This window comes from Anas platyrhynchos, chromosome 14 (assembly GCF_047663525.1).
Source record: "Anas platyrhynchos isolate ZD024472 breed Pekin duck chromosome 14, IASCAAS_PekinDuck_T2T, whole genome shotgun sequence".
In the NCBI taxonomy this organism is placed as follows: Eukaryota; Metazoa; Chordata; class Aves; order Anseriformes; family Anatidae; genus Anas; species Anas platyrhynchos.
In genome coordinates, this window is record NC_092600.1 from 10,939,870 (window position 1) to 10,958,996 (window position 19,127).

Sequence of the window (19,127 nt, forward strand, 5' to 3'; positions counted from 1 at the left end):
GAAAGTTGACAGCCGGCAGCCCACGAGGCTGGGAGAGCTCGGAGCTGGGACAGGCAGCCTGAGCGGTGGGAGGGGACCCTGGGGCAAAGGGGTGCATGGGGAGGGCTCCTTTGGAAGGGGAGCAGCTGGAGAAGAGAGGTGACAACAGCTACCTGCTGGATGGGGCAAGCAGGGAGCAGCACGGCAGGGGCAGGAGGTGCTGGGGGAAGGAGGAATTGCTGGAAAGCGGCTGTGGGAAAAGGGCTGAAGCCGGGGATGCTGCTGGGGGCAGGCGGAGGCCAGGGCAGAGTGTGCCGGGGAGCTCATAGGGCCGGGGAGAAACGGCGAGGAGACAGGGGAAGTGAAAGCGGCGCTGCCTGGAAGCTGCGTGTAAGAAACACCCCAGTGTTTTGGTGGCAGCCGGTCGCCCACGGGGAAAAGACAACTTTTGGGAAGCGCTGATACACTACCAGGGGGAAAAAAAAAAAACAGAGCTCCAGCTGCTTCATTGCCCGTTACCGGGCCGCCCTAACATCTGGGGAAATGGAAAACAAAGCACCACAGATTTTTTCCTCGCACACAAAACGTGAGAACAGCTTCTCAGAGACATTTACATACCAAATGCACTCCCAGATACCTGTCCCCGTGTGCACACACTGCCGTTCTGTGCCTGTACCTGTGTGCAATTTGCCTATGCACGAACCCAAATCACAGAACCGCCGCGCCAGCACCAGGCTCGCGTACACGCGTGCGCTCACACGTGCTGCCAGGCGTGTGCGAGGAGCACGGCCACGCACACAACCCCCCAACCCCCCCGCAACCCTGCGGCCCCCCGATTGCCGTGGGGGGGCTGCTGGGGGGCACAGGAGCCACGCGTGTCCGCAGGCGCGTGCACACCCTTGGGGACGTGTGCGGGTGCGCGTGCCCGCGCGTGTGCGCGCTCCCTGCGTGCCCGCGCACGGCTGGGTGCGGGACCCCACGAGCTGGGTGCGGGACCCCACGCGTGCTCACACCCGCGCCCCCCCCACGCGGTTGTAGCCGGGCGAGCGCGCGCGCGCGCCCAGCGGCCCATGACGTCACACCGGCGGGGCCGTGGCGCGCCGCCAAGGTGACGTCAGGCGCGGGGCGGCCCCACGTGACCCGGCCCCCATTGAGAAAACGGCGGCGGCGGCGGCGCGCCCCGATATAAGGCTGCGGGGCCGCGCCGTGCCCAGCCGAGCCGCGCCGCCCGGGAGCGCTTCGTTTTAGTTTTTATTTTTCGGGATTTTTGTTTTTTTTTTGCTTCGCTCCTCGGGGCCCGACCGAGCCATGGTGAACCTGCGGGTGTGCGCGCTGGAGTGCGAGGCGCTGCGGGGGCTGCTGCAGGAGCGCGCCGCGCAGTGCCTGGTGCTGGACTGCCGCTCCTTCTTCTCCTTCAACGCCGCGCACATCCGCGGCTCCTGCAACGTGCGCCTCAGCACCATCGTCCGCCGCCGGGCCAAGGGAGCCCTCGCCCTGGAGCACGTCGTCCCCAACGAGGAGCTCCGCTCCCGCCTGCGCCAGGGGCTGGTGCACACCGTGGTGCTGCTGGACGAGCGCAGCGCAGACCTGGAGCTGCCCAAGAGGGACAGCACCCTGCTGCTGGCCCTCGGCACCCTCTGCAGGGAAGCCCGCGGCGCCCGCATCTGCTTTCTCAAGGGTGAGTGGCCGCCCGGGGTCCCTCGGGGACGTGGCCGCCTCCTCCTCCTCCTCCTCCTCCTTCCCCGCCGCCGGCCGCGGGCTCCGCTCGCCCCCGGCCGCGCAGCGCTCACCCCGCGCCCCTCTTCCTCCGCAGGAGGTTACGAAGCTTTCTCGGCCGCCTGCTCCGAGCTGTGCACCAAGCCGGCCGCCCCCACCGGACTCAGCCTCCCCCTGAGCGCCAGCAGCGCCCCCGGCAGCGCCGACTCGGGGTGCAGCTCCTGCGGCACCCCCTTGTATGATCAGGTGAGTGGGGGAGATGTGTGGGTGCCGGCACCTTCCTGTGCCCAAGGTGGTGTTGGGGATCACCATGGGGAGCTGCCCGAGCGGTGCTGATCGGTTGTCTGTCTGTCCGTCCGCTTTCAGGGTGGCCCCGTGGAAATCCTGCCGTTCCTCTACCTGGGCAGCGCGTACCATGCCTCCCGGAAAGACATGCTGGATGCCTTGGGGATCACGGCGCTGATCAACGTCTCGGCCAACTGCCCCAACCACTTCGAAGGGCACTACCAGTACAAGAGTATCCCGGTGGAGGACAACCACAAGGCGGATATCAGCTCCTGGTTTAACGAGGCGATTGATTTCATAGGTAAACGAGCTCTCTCTACTGTTCTTTTGTCTCCTGTGGTGTACCCTGGGAGTGATTTTTTTTTTCTTTTTTTTGGGTGGGGGTGGTATTGTCTTCCTCAGCGCAGCCTCATTTGAGATAGAACCTTTGTTGTTTGGGGATAAATGCCCAGGGACTGTTTCCATTAATTTTATTCAGCTGAGAGGAATAATCTTGGCTTTACAAAATTGTTTGAGATCTTGAATCAAGAGGCATTAGTCTTGCAGAAGAGAGCTAGTGAACTTAAGCGGATCAGTATTAAAGTAATCTTGCGAGACTGCTAAAGTGACCTGGAGGACCTATTAGTATAATTGGAATTGGAGCCCAGAATGAGAATAGCTAGAGTGCTGTTTCCCTCAGGACAAAGGCTCTCTTTGTCTCGAAAGCACCGGGCTCACCTATTCGGCTAAGGAAGGGATGGATTAAAGACATGTAAAACGGCAGGCGCTGCTTTCCCACCTCTGGAAGCTGTGGGACTTGTTTGCCAACTGTGTATTTTAATTCTTTCAGACTCTGTTAAAAACGATGGAGGAAGGGTGTTTGTGCACTGCCAGGCTGGCATTTCCCGGTCAGCAACCATCTGCCTTGCTTATCTCATGAGGACCAACAGAGTCAAGCTGGATGAAGCCTTTGAGTTCGTGAAGCAGAGAAGGAGCATCATCTCCCCAAACTTCAGCTTCATGGGGCAGCTGCTCCAGTTTGAGTCGCAGGTCCTTGCCCCCAACTGCTCAGCAGAAGCTGGGAGCCCCGCTATGTCAGTATTGGACAGAGGAGCATCGACCACCACAGTCTTTAACTTCCCAGTCTCCATCCCTGTTCACACCTCGTCCAGTGCTTTAAGCTACCTTCAGAGTCCCATCACCACTTCCCCGAGCTGCTGAGAGGCAGGTGAAAATCCGGTCAGAACTCAGACGTACTGTGTCAGAAGTGCAATAACTGTGGGGACAGTGTCATCGGTCACTTGTGTCTTGTGGGGAACCATCCGTGCATCCCAGAACACTGTCACGAAGAGGAGCTCACCTGATGCCAGAGAACTGGGTGTTACAGACTCTCCTGCTGTCTTCTAAAGCCAATATCTGGATGCCTACGCAAAGAGCAAAGGACGCTGTGTTATCCTGAGCTGTTCCCCCTTGTCTTCTGTTTGTCCTAAGCCTGCTGCACATTCAGTAGTGTGCTCACCAGTATTCCCATTCCTGGACACTTTAAGCAACACTGATGCTGTCCCCTCTTATGACAATCCTATTTATTTATTTTTACATTAGAGCATTGTTTTGCCTTCATGAACTTACAGTTTCATTTCTAGAGAAACTAAATACCTCAGCATTTTTTGGTACTGTAATCCTGTGTATATATCTGTCAGCTCTTCTTGTTTCCCAAGCACTGACATGAAAGCACCAGGCGCGTGCTTTTTTGAGTTGCCAAGGGTTGTATGTTTGATTTATTTATGTGAAATAATATATTTCTTCTTATGAAGACATAGTTTTGTTACGTGACTATAACTTTTTTTATACAAACAGAATAAATTATGGTATTTCTATTGAAAGCTGGATATGTTATTTAAAGTCTTGTGCATCTTACTGTCCTAAAACTTCTTTACAAGCTCCCAGATAACAAGCAAAATAAGTCAGTCTGAATTTCTAATGGTGTTTGGCCCCAGGTAATGCAAATTCCTGGGGTCTTGACTGAACTAGACAGAAAAAGGAGTTTAAAAGCAACATACTTGACTAGAAACTTCTGCCATTTCTTAACCTGAGTTCTTTGTCCCTGTATAATTATGTGCAGTGGCAAACAGCCAAGGCCAGACTCTCAGCTGTAAGGTGGCTTTGGCTGCAGTATTGGCAACAGAGCTGTAATAGTTCGAACCAACTGAGACCTGAGCAAGGAACTACAGGGGAGTTAAAATAGTCCTCTCCCAGGAAGGAGGAAGAAGCTTCCTTATTGCTTGTTTACTTCAAATGCTTCAAAGGTTAAGTCTAAAAATTAACCTGTTGCTAGCTGATCTCTGGTGCTGCTGAGTTTGTGCCAAGGTGTTTTCTTTTTCTGTCTTGCCTCCTTAATTCCTTTTTGCAATTCAAAGCGCCTCTGATCCCTACAGCGAAATATTTGGCTGGCAGTGCTATCTCTGGAGATAAATCAGGGCACAACAACAGGCCAGGTTACCAGCAGTCATATAACTTTTACCAGTGGTCATATAACTTCATACACAGACCCAAATAAATTCTCTGGCTGCAGATTCCCACTAGACCGGACTTTTCCCAGCATTTAAGCTGAGGCAAGGAGTTTTATCCAGCATGACAAAAGGCAGGGAGACAAGCCCTAACTGGTTAGTGCTGCTGGCAGCTTGTGGGCAGGAGCTGCGGGGCGATGGTGGCAGCAAATGGTGCGGGGTTGGTGCTGTGGATGGGGTGTGACATCCGTGGGGTGCGTGGGGGGAGCAGCGCTGCTGTGACATGTCCTTACCGGGGGCAGCTAATGTGGAAGAAATGCAGCTGGAGGCTTGTTTTTAAAGCGAGTTGGTGGTGGCAGTGCCAGCTAACTGGATGTGGGGGGGCACTGGGACAGCAGATGTTCTGGCTCTGCATCCACGCCAGGAGGAAGCTGCCCGTCCTCGCATCGCTGAAGTTCAAGGAGTCACGTGCTGCTTTTGCCCTGTCAAAAATGGATTTGCTCAGGCAGATAAGAGCCGTTTATGATTCTTTGTGCAATATTAAGGCGTCCTAATCGCTACAATCCAAAGTCTACGTTTATAAATGAGGGTCTTTAAGCACAAAGCAGCTGCAGCCCTGTCACGTAACCAAAGGCGTGCTGAGCACCACAGCCTCCTGCTGAAACCCTGCAAGTTACCTGGAGTGCTCGCGGTGCTAAATCCCGGGCCCCTTGAAGCGAAGGTGCCCTTGAAGGCCGGGATGATGCAGCGCTGCGTCTGAAAGGCTTCCACGTGCGCTGCTCCGCAGACGCAGCTCTGTCGTCAGCGCCGCGCTCCGACCTGACGCCAAGGGATAAAAACAAATGGAGCAGCTAAAAGGGAAGTGAGGAGAGCTCCCCAGGCTCCAAGAACCGAAGTTAAAAGTCGTCTTTCCGCAGTGTGAAGCACCTCAGAGCGCACTGTCCTCCCCCAAAGTCTTTCTCTTCCTGCAGAGCCTGCAGAACCCCTTTCTTCCTTCCATGGAAAGTCCCTGGGCAGGTTGTGCTGCTCCATGGGGTCGCACCCAGCGCTGCATTCCTCGTAAAATGCACAAGGCTCATTCTGGAAACGTGAGCCTTTTTTTTTTTTTTTTCACCTGCAGCAAACGGTGGAACAAACTTTCACCTTCAAAGCCAAGCAGAGCTCGTTCAGTGGAAAAATACAACCTTGGCAGCCCTGGCCGTGCAACTGATAAAAAAAAATCCTGCCTGTTAATCACAGTTCAAACAGAAATCCGCTCTCCGTCAGCCGGGGGAGGTTGTTTATGTGTTTCTTGGAACAATAAAACTCATTACCTGGCAGCCGATCAGCTTTATAACCTAAGCAGGCACCTGACAGAGGGGCACAGAGAGCGGCTTCAGCACAAAGCCGGGCTCTCGGAGCCAGCCGCTGAGGGCACCCAGAGGCGCTGTCGGCTCGCAGTGACCTTCGCCGGCTCCGTGGTGACCCTCCTGCTGCCACCTGAGTCCTGCGGTGCTCCCAGACCCCAGATTCCTGCAAATCATCTGTGAACAGGATCGTGCCCTGATCCCAAAGTGCTCCTGGGCCGTACAAGTGAGGGATAAGGGGGAGACAACAGCCACCAGAAGCAGGAGAGGCGCAAGCGAGAGAGCAAACGCCACGTCAGTGTGCCAGCGTGTCCGCTGGGGGAGATGGATGGACACGGCCAAGCTGAACTTTGCTCCCTGTGCACATGCTGGGGGGCATTTTCCCTTCTCCCCCCTCATTTATTCTCCCTGGTTGGCCAGAATTTGAATTCCCGCTATCCCAGCTCCCTGCCGTGCTAATAGGGCTCAGCTGAGCTCCTGCCCCCCTTCTGGGGGCTCGAGACCCCCCGAAACCAGGCACACAGCGGGTGTATGTAGGGCTTAGGCTTATATAAAGCCATAATTATACAGTTGCATATGTCCCCATGGAAACCACGAGGAGTTTCCCTTTGCTGAGGACGGCAGTAACATCACTTCCTGCTGCTGACACACCAATTTGTCACAAAGTGATAAAAAGACATTTTTTTGCATTTCGGGAACTGGCTCCCGGCCTCGTTCGTCCAGGCCAGGAGCCGCTTGCCCACCCCGAAGGCAAACAGGAGGCACGGACAAGAGCCTTTTGGGTCCCCAAAATGGCCAAACAAGGAGGGCAGCTGGGTGCAAACACACAAAGAACGGGTGCAGCAGCCTGAAGCCCATCGCACGTGGTGTCCCAGCTGCGAGGGGCGGGCGCAGGCAACACAGGACCCCCGTGGGGGCACAGCACACGAGCAGCACGTAATGCCCCCTGCAAAAGGCAGTACCCGGGGGATGTGGTGTACCCGGTTATCACGACAGGCAGACCCAGCTCCAGATTAGAGCGTCTGGGGTAATCCCCTTGTCTCAAAGCTGTTGCCTTTCTTTTGTAATCAGCGCTCTGAGAGGCGCTGGGCACACGGCTGCTTAGGGACTGTCCTGCATTAGTCACCCCTGTATCAGAGCAGCAGGGCCACAAGGCTGTGTCGTGCATTTAGGTTCAAAAAGAACATTACATCCTGATCATACACAGGCAAATCTAAGTTGCCCAGTTACCACCTCCTTTTTTTTTTTTTTTTTCCCCTCTGTCTCCAGGACAGCAGAAAGGGCATTTGGAAATTGCATTTCAGTGTGCAATCCTGGCTTTCCCAAATCTGCTCCGATCCAAGGCTGTAGACAGGTAGGGAAAACAGTTAAAACCCAGGCTAAAACATCCATGCTGAAAGAACAGATTATTCAAGCTTTGTACCATGCGTGGACACGTGTAGCCTCCCCTCTACGTGCTCTTTCCTACGTGCAGAGCACAGCCAAGGCACCAGGACAGGTGGGCACAGTTAGCACCCATCAGGGTGAAGTGGACCAAGGTGTTAAAGGAGGGAAGGCAGGCCTGGGGGGAGAGAGCTGAGAGCCTGGAGGTGAAGTGGGGGCTGCAGGGGCTGGTGAGATACTTGGCGTTGCTCCGAGGACTTCAGCCTGGACAGATAGCTCTGCGTGGGACCTGCTCAGGTCTGTGCGTTCTGCTCTTGTGCAAATCGTGCTGAGGGCAATACACAAGGGATGTGCCTGGTACCCAGGGCAGGTAAAGGTTACCTGTTTTGAGAGCTATTCCCCATTTTGGAAGTGTAGTGTACAGATCTGTGCCTGTCAGGAGAGCAGTGCCAGGGTCCTACGTGGACCTAGACTGGCTCCATTACTAGTTGCAAAGCAAACTGTCACCCTCATTTTAGGACTAGCATCCGAAGCCAGGGAGAAGGCAGGTTTGTTCTTTGTCCTTACAAGGTGTGTCACAGCCTGTCCTCTAGGGGAATTTTCCCCTGGGAATTTCCCATTCCCAGGGTTTCATCTGCTGTGGGGGCAGCACATCCCTCCTGTGGGGCTGTGCGTGCCCCCAGCCTCGTGGGCACTCCGTGGCAAGGCCAGGGTAGGGCTGAGCCCCTGGGATGTGCCAGAGCCCCCAGGACGCCGTCGAGCTGGGGGTTTCCTGCGTGGCTCGCTCAGGATCCTACATTTGCGTGCGTTTCCTGCGAGACGCAGAAATGACTCGTTCTGGGCTTCCCCTCCGGGGCGCTGCTCAGAGACTGATGAGTGGGTGTGATGAGACACTCGGTGCAGCCCGCAGGTGACTTCCAGCTCCCTTCCCACCGCTGTCACCACGGCGGCTGGCCCTGTCCCCCTGGCAGGCACTCTGTGGTGGTGCTGGGCTCTGCGGGGTTGAGGGCAGAAAGAGCTAAAAGAGGGGATGCTCGTGAACACGCTTGGTGTGTGGGGATGGAGATGAAGCACATTACTAACCGTAGGTGTTAGCATCTCCCTTGCTTCTCCCTGATTTATCTAGGGCTTGCTTGGCGTTCACTGAGTCACAGAGGGGTTGAGGTTGGAAGGGACCTCTGGAGGTCACCATGTCCAACCCCCCGCTCAAGCAGGGTCACCTACAGCAGGTTGCACAGGGTCGTGTCCAGGTGGGTTTTGAATATCTTCAGGGAAGGAGACTCCCTCAATCTTTCCTCACGTGAGAGAACTTCCCATGCCATCACTTTGGCCTTCTGCTGGATGCCCCCAAGGAGCTCCACGTCCTCCTCACATTGTAGGGCCTGGAGCTGGGCATCACACTCCTTGCAAGGCCCCAGCAGGGCTGACTGGTGGGGAGGATCACCTCCCTCACCTGCTGGCTGTGTTTTTCCTAATGCAGCCCAGGATACCAGCAGCCTTCTCGGCCCAACGTTGTCTCATGGTCAGCTTGGTGTCCGCCGGGACCCCCAGGTCCTTCTCTGCAGAGCTGCTCTCCAGCAGGTCAGCCCCATCCTGTCCTGGTGCTGGGGGTTATTCCTCCCCACGCGCAGGACCCTGCACTTGCTTTTGTTGAATTTAAAGAGGTTCCCCTCTGCCCATCTCTCCAGCCTGTCCAGGTCCCTCTGAATGGCAGCACAGCCTTCTGGTGGACCAGCCACTCCTCCTGGTTTTGTGCCACCAGCAAACTCACCGAGGGTACCCTCTGCTTGTGGTGGTTGAGTCAGGTCTGTGGGAACGGCCACCAGCCAGTTCATTACAACATTCACGTAGGGGCTATCCCAAGTGCCACAGAAAACGCTTCATTTCTCAAAAAATGGTTGTATGACACCAGTCCCTCTCATTTCAGTACCTTTTGGTTTCCAAACCATACGCTGTATTTAAAAACAAGCTCCCAGAGCGCTCTGATATGACGTAGTCACTGTCAAACTTGGTAACCACTTGGCTACAAATACTCACTATATAACACTTTAAAATATAATTTCACATACATGTCTTTTTTTTTCTTTTCCCAGAGCCAAATGTAGTTCCCACCTGTACTAAATGATCAACTGCAGTGTGATTTAGACTTCCAGCTTCTGATATTAACTAATTTCATTTGAAAGGTGATTTTTTTTCCTTCCCCTAGCAATTTTGGTGGACATATCTAAAAATAGCTTTTTCACATCTTTTACACACTGGAACAAGGTTGTTTCTTTCCAGCGTCTTTCATAAGCTCTTGTTAAAATATCATTTATGGTAAATTTGTTTGCACGTTGTTATCTTGTTCTTTTAAATCTTGTTATGATTTTGTTAATTGGCAATGGGGTCAAGCACTGTGGTTCCAACAGTAGGTTTTTCTAATTTATAGAGGATATAAACCGTGGGTGTTCATTAACTAATAGATCTTCCTGACACTGCAATACTTGCAGACCAACTGATGACTTCTTTCCTTTATTGCTTTCTGCAATGAAATCTTTATAATTGGAAGCATATATCAGGGGGCTTTTGCATGATGAACATTTTAGAAATTGCATCTACTCTTTATCATATGTGACTGTTTTCAATCCTGCATTCATATGCAATCCATCCGTACAAAATGCCTGACAGCAAGGTGAGAACTTTGCTGCTTTTGAGTGGTTTAACGTTAAAACAAGAAGTCAGCAGTCCTACATGCATGTCGGCTGTGACAGCAGCAGTTGCGAACCCGGGCTGGGTCTGGGCACGTGTGGGATTTCCCCCTGCATCGCTGGGCTTCGCTTTGGTGTTGCAAGAGATCAGGGCTTTCAGTTAATGGCTGTGGTGTTAGGGGGTGCCAAGCGGCATCTGCCCCTTCAGGGGAGGAGGTGACCTCTGCAGCATCTTTGGGCCTTGCTGGCAGCTCAGTGAGAAGTCCAACAGCTCCACAAACTGCAGCACCTGCTGTGATGGGTGCAGGTGGAGCGGGGAGGTCAGTGCTGGTCTCACATATGAGCCCTGTTGGCTGCTGTGGTTTGGCTGGGACGGCTGTTGTGTCAGCCGGGGGCCTGGAGCTGCAGGATTTCTGCCTGCCCCTGGGAGCCCTGCAAGGAGCCAGCTGTGCAGCGCCGAACAATAGCTCCCACCCTTCCCTACTGACTGGGAGGAACAGAAAGGAACAAAGTTAATTGCAAGGAGGAAAAAAAAAAAAATGTTGCTCCTAGTCTTTTACTATTCTGACTCCTTTTGGAGAGCTTCCTCCCCCCAGGAGCCAGCAGACACCTGGGCACAGAGCAGACCCCAAATTCCAGCACCTCCGCTTGCTCCTTTTCTCTTTTCTTTAAACTCCTGTCTGCCGGCTCCGAAGAAGATGGTCTTTTATAACTTTTTTTTTTTTTTTTTTTAATAACTGCCTTTTGTTCCTCTGTTTACAGCTTCCCTTCCAAACGGCAGGGATGGCTGACGTCAGGGTGCTACATTTGGGCTCGCCGCGCCTGTATCTGGTGTTGATGCCTTCCAGGAGCAGCAGGAACGCGGGCTGGGGGGCGAGCAGCGGGGCGGGGGGGGAGGGAGTGGGCAGGAGGGAGGCAGGAGCAGCGTTTGGGATCCGGGACGATGCTGCTCACCACCTCTCCCTGCCAGGCACCAATTGGCTTGCTGGAGAGCACCATGGTCATTTATGGCCTTGTGCGGGCAGGACCTGCCCACTGGCACCCTGTCCGTCTGTCCAGGCAGCTGGCAGAGCTGTGCGTGGCACCGCGAGCTACGCGCCGAGCTATTTTTGAGAAGCCCGGGCTGCATCCCAAGAATAGCGTACTCTATTTCTGGCGCAAAATGATCTTCCTGGGTGGGGGATGCGGGGATTTTTTTTTTTCGTATGAAATGCATGGGTTTGTGCTCGCTGTTGTCGAGAGAAACAACTGGATGCAACTGGAAGAGAAGAGCAAACAAAGACATGGAGAGCTCATGGCCGAGGAGCTCTTACCCAGGGGGAGAGCTCGGTGCTTGCTTCCATCAGTGTGTGCTCATTGCCAGTGATTTGCTCATGGAGCAGGAATTAAAAAGTGCTGGGTTTGGTTTACAGCTGGGGTGTAGTGAGGACACTGGAGGGCTTTGCATTTGTTTGAAATAGGCTGCTGGGGCAGCTTCAGATTCCAAAACATTTAACAAGGCTAAAAGGGATGAACAAGGATGCTAAATGCAGAGTGTAAGCTTGTTGTTTGCTTTCACCAATTTTGGACCCATATCTCACTCCAGATCGGCTGGATCTCAAGGGCAGCAGAACACCATTTGTTTGCCAGGGCATAAAGAAATTCCTAAAAAGAAAGGAGCTGTTTGTTTGCTACAGGTCTTGTAGTAATACCAAGAGGCCCTGAACAGTGTTGAAGGCTCCTTTGTGGTGGGGATGTCTCCTTCACAGGACTGGGAAGGGAATGTCTCCGGAGCCTCCAGGTGCTGGGACAGATAGATCAGGCTATCACCCACAGCCTGCCTGGCTGCTCAGTGCAGGGACCTATTTTACCTGTTTTAGGTGAAAATTGCCATACATGGCCATGGACTGACTTCCAGTGGTTGTGGGGTTTAGCAGGGTAACCTCTGCACCTACGTTGAAAACCAGAGCTCTGAAATGAGGTCTGAAATGTTTCCTGTTCTTACAGCATGGGTGGGTGCTGGTTGCATAAAACCTTCTGAAAAAAATGGAGAAGGTTGTAAACTTCTTACCTGAAGCTTACCTTCTTATTTTTTTCAGCTAACTTGTAAGGGCTGATATCTTTCAAACCAATTCCCAAATTCAAAGAGGCACAACAGTGCTGTGACTACAACACTCATGCTGATGAAATTCTTGTTCTCTGAAACCTCGTCTTACCTCCATCCACCTGTGCACCAGGAAGATCTCTTCCAAAATCATAAATCCAAAGTGGATATACTTCCAAAGCTAGCACAAAACTGATGACAGCTTTTTCTTTTTGATGTCCTAGGGGAGTGTTTATTTATTTTTTTGAGGCCGGATGAAAATTTTCCACTTTGATTTCCAATCAGGGCTGCTATAATAATGCCTGTGTATACAAACTTGGCTCCCAGGGGGTAGGGATACAAAATGCTTCCCTTACACTTACTACCAAAGCACAGAAGTTAGGGGAGAATAATCTCATTTAGAAAAAGAACTAGGTCTGTTTGTAGGTAGAGACAGATGCAGGAGGCTGGGCTGGAGCTGTTTCCCATCATTTTTTTCTGGTTACCAATGGTAGCAGATGTAAAGATACAAACCTACTTCTAAGGCCAGCACAGGCTATTTTGATCATGTGGTCTGAGACCTGCGTAATGTAAGCCAAACTTCTGGTTGAAAAGTTTATATCCTTTAGAAGGACACAGTCCTGATGGAAATTTTTAAATGATGGGAATATCATTTTTTACAGAAGAATTTTTGGATGGTGCTTTAGTGGAAAGAGCAGATGACAGTCAGAAATCATTGATTTCCAGCATGGCTCTGTTTTTCTTTCACAGAGTCACCTGGTTTACGACCTCAGTTTAGTTTTCTTTAGAATGAAGACTGAGGTGCTCAGCCTTAATGCTGCCAGTTTTAATTAGGCAGATCACCGGCTGCTGAGAGCAGAGCAGCTCTTTGGGGAGGGCTCTATCATACTCTATCCGCCAGGGTATACTGGGCGTTTTTTGGGGAGCCAGAGAGGATGGGCTTGCAGGAATGGTGCCGGTGACTGCTAGAGGCTTGGCCAGCTCAGGGATGGGGCTCCTGAGCTCACCTTGCGAAGTGGCCTTGGCAAGAGAAGGTGGGAGGGAAAGTCTCTTTGTATTTGTAGTGGTTTTCTCTTACACATTGTGGTAAGATTCAAGGTGGAGAGCTGTGGAGCCTGGCAGCAGAAAATGAGGCTTAGACAGAAGGACAAGGAGGGTTTGTGAAGCAACATGGCAGAAAATCAGGTCAGAAAGGGGCATAACAAGATGAGAGGTGGGGAACGTGAGTTCCCTTTCAAGGGCTGAGTGCTTGCATCATCCTTCAGGGAGAGAGCTCTGCATTTCTGACCAGTACTTCTGTTGTCATGTTATTGTTCTGTTTTGGGAGGTTCACCAAAGTCTCCATTGCTCAGTGTCAAAGCCGCGCAGAGGCTGGCAGCACACTGCCTTTCTAGGACATCCACTTCTGCTCACAGGTCTGTGACCAAAGATGCATTTCCTGAACAGCAGATCCCCGCCTGCTGCTTCCAGCTCAACTGCGTTCGCTGTGAGAAGTTGCTCTGTTCCTTGAGCACAAATGTCTTGGCAAACTGTTAGGTCCAATAGCTTCCAGCACCAGTATGTCCCGGGGAAGAGCTGTTTCACTGGGATGTCTCCGTTCACATCAAACTGGCCCATGCTGAGCTGTGCACTGCTGCAGTGGGGTTTCTTTTCCCTTGTAACAACCAGCCGGGGCATTTCTCTCCCACAGGCAGGTGCTGCGGGTGGTCCTGCAGCATTTCCAGCCTTCCAGACCTCATTTGTTCCTCATGCAAGTGGGAGGCACAGAAATACAGAGGGAAGATGAAGCTGAGTACAGGTGAAGCTGCGGAGCCATGTACTTTCTTATGTTGTTGATTTAAGGATCCTGTTAACTGTAATTTGTTGCTCAAGGCTCTCCCCACTGTTGCGGCTTTGGGCGGGTTGTTGCTCCATTTCCCCCTTGCACTACACTGGCCGCAGTCCCTGCTGAGGGGCAGTTTAACCCCTGGGAACCAGGGGCCTGCTTCTCCATTGTTTTGTCCTTCCCACCATGACAAAAAGCAGGTATAAGATATTACCACATCAGAATTCTCTTCTTGCACCTCCTTTCCATAGGGAAATAATTGTTTCAGGATAAGGCATGGAAAGATAGACCCGTTGGGTGACTGCTTTATCTGGGGCCCATTGCTCCAGGCCCTTCTTACAACCTGGCTCTCCACCAGATCGCAAGCTCTAGATCCTGCCAGCAATCTCCATTTCCTCACCCTCCTCTTCTTTATCATTTTTTTTCCCTTTTTCCTCCCCTTCAGGCCAGTGCTGGGGCTCTGAGAGGCATCTAAAGGATGGTGAAATGGCTTTGCAGGAGGAGCAAAGCAGGCAGACTGGGAGCACGGTGGCCATGGCTGAGCTGCTCCTTGTCACGGCCGGTGGGGCTGTGGCTGCAGAAGCACCGCGCTGTTTGCCCCGTTGCCTGGTGGCTGCTGTAATGTGTTTATTCCCTTCCCGAGCTGCCTGGATGGCTGTTTCCCTCATGCTGCAAAGTTCAGGCAAGGCTGCCGAGCTCATAGGCTATAAAAAGTAGTGAGGGCCTGGCGAGCGTGCCAACCGCTCTGCCGGAGCTGCTTATGCAATGGGGATGCAGAGCACATGCAAGGAGCAAAGTGTGCATGGGCTGCTGCAGGCTCAGCTCGCCAGCCGTGCAGCCAGCTCCTCCCACATGGTGACCACACCAGTGTCACTGCCTGCACAGGTTTCGTCAGTGCTCTCCTTGCCGAGGTGTCCCTGCACACAGGTGATATGTGTAGGGGGTGTGCGGTGCCCCCAGGACTGTGTGAGGGCAGGGAGCAGCCTCTCAGGGCTGGGCATGGAGCAGGAGAGGCCCGGCTAGTGGGCACCCTGCCACTGCAGCCCCCTTTCCCCCAGCCCTTCCCCAAGACCACATAGGGGGACGATGAGCAATGGGGAGCGCTTGGATGTGGTGGTGCAGGAGGTGCTTCATGCACACCCTGTGAGGTGCTGGCTGTGCCAGGAACCCCTCTGTGACTGAGCGGGACAAGTTTCACATTAGAGAGGGCTGTGGGGCACCACCAGCTTCACCTATGCCACCTGGAGACGCCTGCATCCCATAGTACAGCCGGGACCGGGGCTGGAGAGCTTTAACCCCCTTCCCTCCGATCCCAGCCCCACGTGTTCCCCCCTCTCCTCCTGCGGCCCCCCGGAGAGGGGCTGCTTGCGCAGGCCCTGGGGCGGAGGAGCCTTCCTGCCCTGCCGGCGGTGACGTTGGCGCCGCAGGAAGGAACAGCGGGTTCCTGAGGGAGCTGGGGACATTCCTCCCATAGCTGCGCGGGGCCCCTCCGTCCCCTTGCGTCCCGCGGGGCGCTTGGCCTATTATTGCAGCCCGTTGCCGTGGCACGTTTCCAGACCTGTGTTTCTTCTCACACGCAAGGGTGGAAGCGGCTCCCCCCCTGCCTCCACCCCAAGTGCTCGCCCAGAGCCTTCTCGCATGGGCTGTACTTTTCCAGTGCGTGGTGGGAGGGAGCCCTGTGGCTCTGCGGAGAAAGCAGCCGGGGCAGCGCATGGGCTTGAATTTGGGGTCCCCAAGAGTAAAGGCACCCGTGTCCTTGTTCTCTCTTCACCCCTTTTCATACTGGCTGCTTCTTATTTGCTGGTTATTGTTGAATTAGTGTCCAGAGATTACTTTGAAAACAAAGTGTTGTGTAAAAGGTTTGTTCCTCACTGCATTTTGCTTTTGTATTTGCAAACATTCTCAAATTTGCAGCAGTTTTGTTTCTTTCTTTCATCTGCCGTAGGACAGCACTAATGATTTTTTGGCCGACGGTGCTTTGGCAGCTGTAGCAAGGTTTCAGTGACAGGAACACATGCTTGTCCCTTCCACATCTGCCTTCTGGGGCCAGGCTCCCTCCTGCCAGGTCAAGGCAGCAGCGGCGATCATTAGGCCGATTTCTGTATATGGCTATATCTGCCCCGCACAGCTGCAGTGCTGAGATGTCTCAGAGTTTGTTACCCACACAACAGACACCAGGTCCCTCTGAAAGGCAGTGCTTGAGGCTGAAACTGAAAGTTCGGAGAGAATGAGTCACTCCTGGTGCCCTGGTAACGTTGGCGAAAACCAGCCTTAAACACGGCGCGGCTGAGGGTTTTGCAATCCGAGTGGAGGCCCCAAGCTCCTTCTCACACAGAGGGGCTGGCAGGGACTGAGAATCCTGCTCCTTCGTCCCAACCACTGCAGGGACTTGTTTGCCTTCATTTTAGAGGAGAGGGGAGATGGGATTTTTGGGGGTAAGGGGAGACAAGTCTCCTCAGCACGAATGCATTTGAGTTGTCTCCACATCCCTGCTCTCGCTTCTCCTCCCCCAAATTGCCAAGGGCTGTGAAGCACTGTGAGGCTTTTTCTCCTTTGTTGCCTGCTCAGGGTGATGGGCACCTGCTGATGGGCAGTCTGTGCCCCTAGTTTTGGGGCTCTCCACACAGGATTTACTTTCCCCAGTGTCTGCCGTGCTGTGTGAGACGGCAAACACAGCCTGAAACCTTTGGGTGGCTTCCCCACATGGTGTTAAATCCAGGGACTTGCTCCCAGCCTGGGCCCAGAGTTGTGCACAACCCAAATTCACTGTTTTTGGGAAGGTTTTGAGCCTAGTTCCAGCACTTTTGGGCCCGATCCTTCCCCGAGCAGCGTGACACGCTTTGTGGCGGAGCTGCCCTCATGCTTTGCCTCTCGGTGGGGCTGCCGGCAGGGCAGCAGCGATGCTCTGGGGCCTCTTCAGCTCCTTCCAGATCCACCGGGTTCACGTCAGCGCCTGCAACAGGAACCGTGTGGCACTTCACCACCGCAAAACATAGCAACAGGGGCACCTGTGCCAGCACAAACAGCTTGGAACAAAACCCAACGGGTTCTTCAGGCTTGCCTGGGCTTCGCAGAGAGGAAAAGGGCAAAGCTTCTAGGGAATGGCAGTCAGGCCGTGGATGGGCTGGTCTGGGTGCTCTGGAAACTCCTGGCTCTGTCAGCAGGGAGGGTTCAGGCAGGGCTGCTGGGGTCCTGCCTCCCCTCTGCTGCCTGCCCTGTGCAGGCTGTAAGTTCCCCGCTTTCTGGGCATGGCTTGGAGCCTCTGACACTGAATTGCTCCATGCTCGGGGCAGCTGCTGCCCTCCTTGAGCTGTCGGAGGATTGAGGGTGTAGGAAGGGGCCTCAGTACTGCCCCAGAGGGAGATCCTGTTTGGACCTCATTTCCAGAAGGTTCCTGAGTGCCAGAAGATGCACCAGGAGATGGGGACAAGTCACAGGGAGCTCCCAGGAGATGGGAACCCAGCTGTGTGTGACATCTGCTGCTCATCTCCACAGCAGGTCCAACTGCTCTGCTGTGCCTGGCCACCCTTACCCGAGGGAGCTCAGAAGGGGCAATCCAACCCCACATCTGAGCGGGAGAGATGCGTTCTTGTGCCAGTAGATGACCCCTCTTCCAGCCCCAACACACCCCACTACTGGAGGGGGCACTTTGCCTTGCACCTCCTGCTGGTCCCAGCCACCCCAGAGTCTCCATCTTGCCCTCTGCTCAGGTTGCTGCCCTGCTTCTGGCATGGGACAGATGGAAAACGCCAACGTGCCCGGCTCCAACCCTCCTCCTGACGTGCTGCTGGGCAGCAGGGAGGTGGATGGACCAACTGATACCCTCCAGCAAGAGCCAAGATTAATGCTATCGTAACTTCAAGTGCTATTAGTAGTTAGAAAAACAGGCTGTCCTTTAAAAATTCACTTGCACAATTTGGCTCCCTTGACCCTTCTGGCCGTATATTCTCCAGCTTGCTGAATGCTGCGGGACACAGCGTTTCCTTTTATTGCTCCTCACTTGACCAGCCATTTATAACCTCCTCCTCAGACTGCTGGGTCTCGTATTTTGAAGCGGCACAAAGGTGTGGGATGGCTCAGCTTTCCTTCTCTGCCTCCTCCCACATACCTTGGTCACACTACCTCCAGCATTTCCCCTTCCCACACTAAATAAGCTCCCTCAGCGCAGCAAGCGCAGCCCACGATGCTAATTTTATTTGGTGCTTGATCTTTTTTGGGGGGACTTTACAGGCTCTGCTCTATGCAGGCACATAGCCGTGTGGTCCCAGGACACTGGGAAACGTGTGCTTGGACAACTCAAGGCTTTCATGGTGGAAATCTAGAAGCAAATACTGCAGAAAGAGCTGGGGAGGGAAAAGCAGGTTATGGCTCACTGGCCTGTATCTTGAAAGCCATCCTGGGACATTAACAGGATGCTGAGACGTTGACAGACCACCTGGAGCCTGCTGATGAAACAAAAATAAAAAGAGGCAGGTGCCTCTCTTCAGTCCAAATTTGGCAGCCTGGGGAGGAAACCTGGGCTCTGGCCATGTGCAGGTCCCCAGCCCAGCAGTGTCACCACAGAAAGGCAGTGCAGAGTGACTGTACCTATTCGTCAGCCAACACTTAGCCACTCTGTTTGTTAGACACCACATCAGCACAGTGACCACCGCAGAGATACGATGGGTTGGGGTGATCTCAGGCTCTTATTCAGCCTGTAGTCACATCAACAGTAGATCTTGACGTGCTTTATCAAGGAGGTGAGTCTCCATCTCCTTAGCACAGAGGAAAGAGGTAACTGAGTCATGAGAGTAACTTGTGAAAAATCATCCAGAAAGTCAATGATAGGGGGGAGAGAGAAAAAAATGGGGCTCACATCTCTTGAGTACCGCTGCCAGGTCCAGGCACCAGCTGCTAGTGCTTTTATCAGCGTTCACATGCTTTGAAATATTCCCCTGCACATTTTCCACTATTTTTTTCCATTCAAAAAAAGAGGCCTTTAAGTCCTGTGACTTACAGGAGTGACTCATGTTAGGCCAAAGCAGAAGTTGCTATTGCATACCTAACACATCTGGGCTTCCAGCCCCATGTCAGGCTTCTGACACTTCTCAGGGGTCGCTCTGAAACCTGCAGCGTTACCCCACTATTTCATGGTGTTAAGGGATAGATGGAACCTTGTGTCTTCAAGGTGTGACGGGGAAAATGTCATACCCTAATTTTCAGTGCAGTAGAAAGTTATGTGAGAACCCTAATACATGTGATTTGACTTGTGGTTTTTCATCTCCTGCCATAGACTCTTGTACGGCACTGCTGTCGCTGCCAAACCGCTGTTTCTCGTCACCCCAAAGTGGTGGGTGG

General features: G+C 53.4%; 1 protein-coding gene across 1 annotated transcript; it reads left to right on the forward strand.

Annotated features, from left to right (window-relative positions):
• Window positions 1-1,177: 1,177 nt before the first annotated feature.
• DUSP1 (dual specificity phosphatase 1) lies at window positions 1,178-3,842 on the forward strand. Its single transcript, XM_027468541.3, has 4 exons — window positions 1,178-1,657; window positions 1,793-1,941; window positions 2,062-2,281; window positions 2,810-3,842. Exons 1-4 carry the CDS (start codon window positions 1,288-1,290, stop codon window positions 3,178-3,180), a joined length of 1,110 nt encoding a protein of 369 aa, XP_027324342.1. The 5' UTR covers window positions 1,178-1,287; the 3' UTR covers window positions 3,181-3,842.
• Window positions 3,843-19,127: the final 15,285 nt, after the last annotated feature.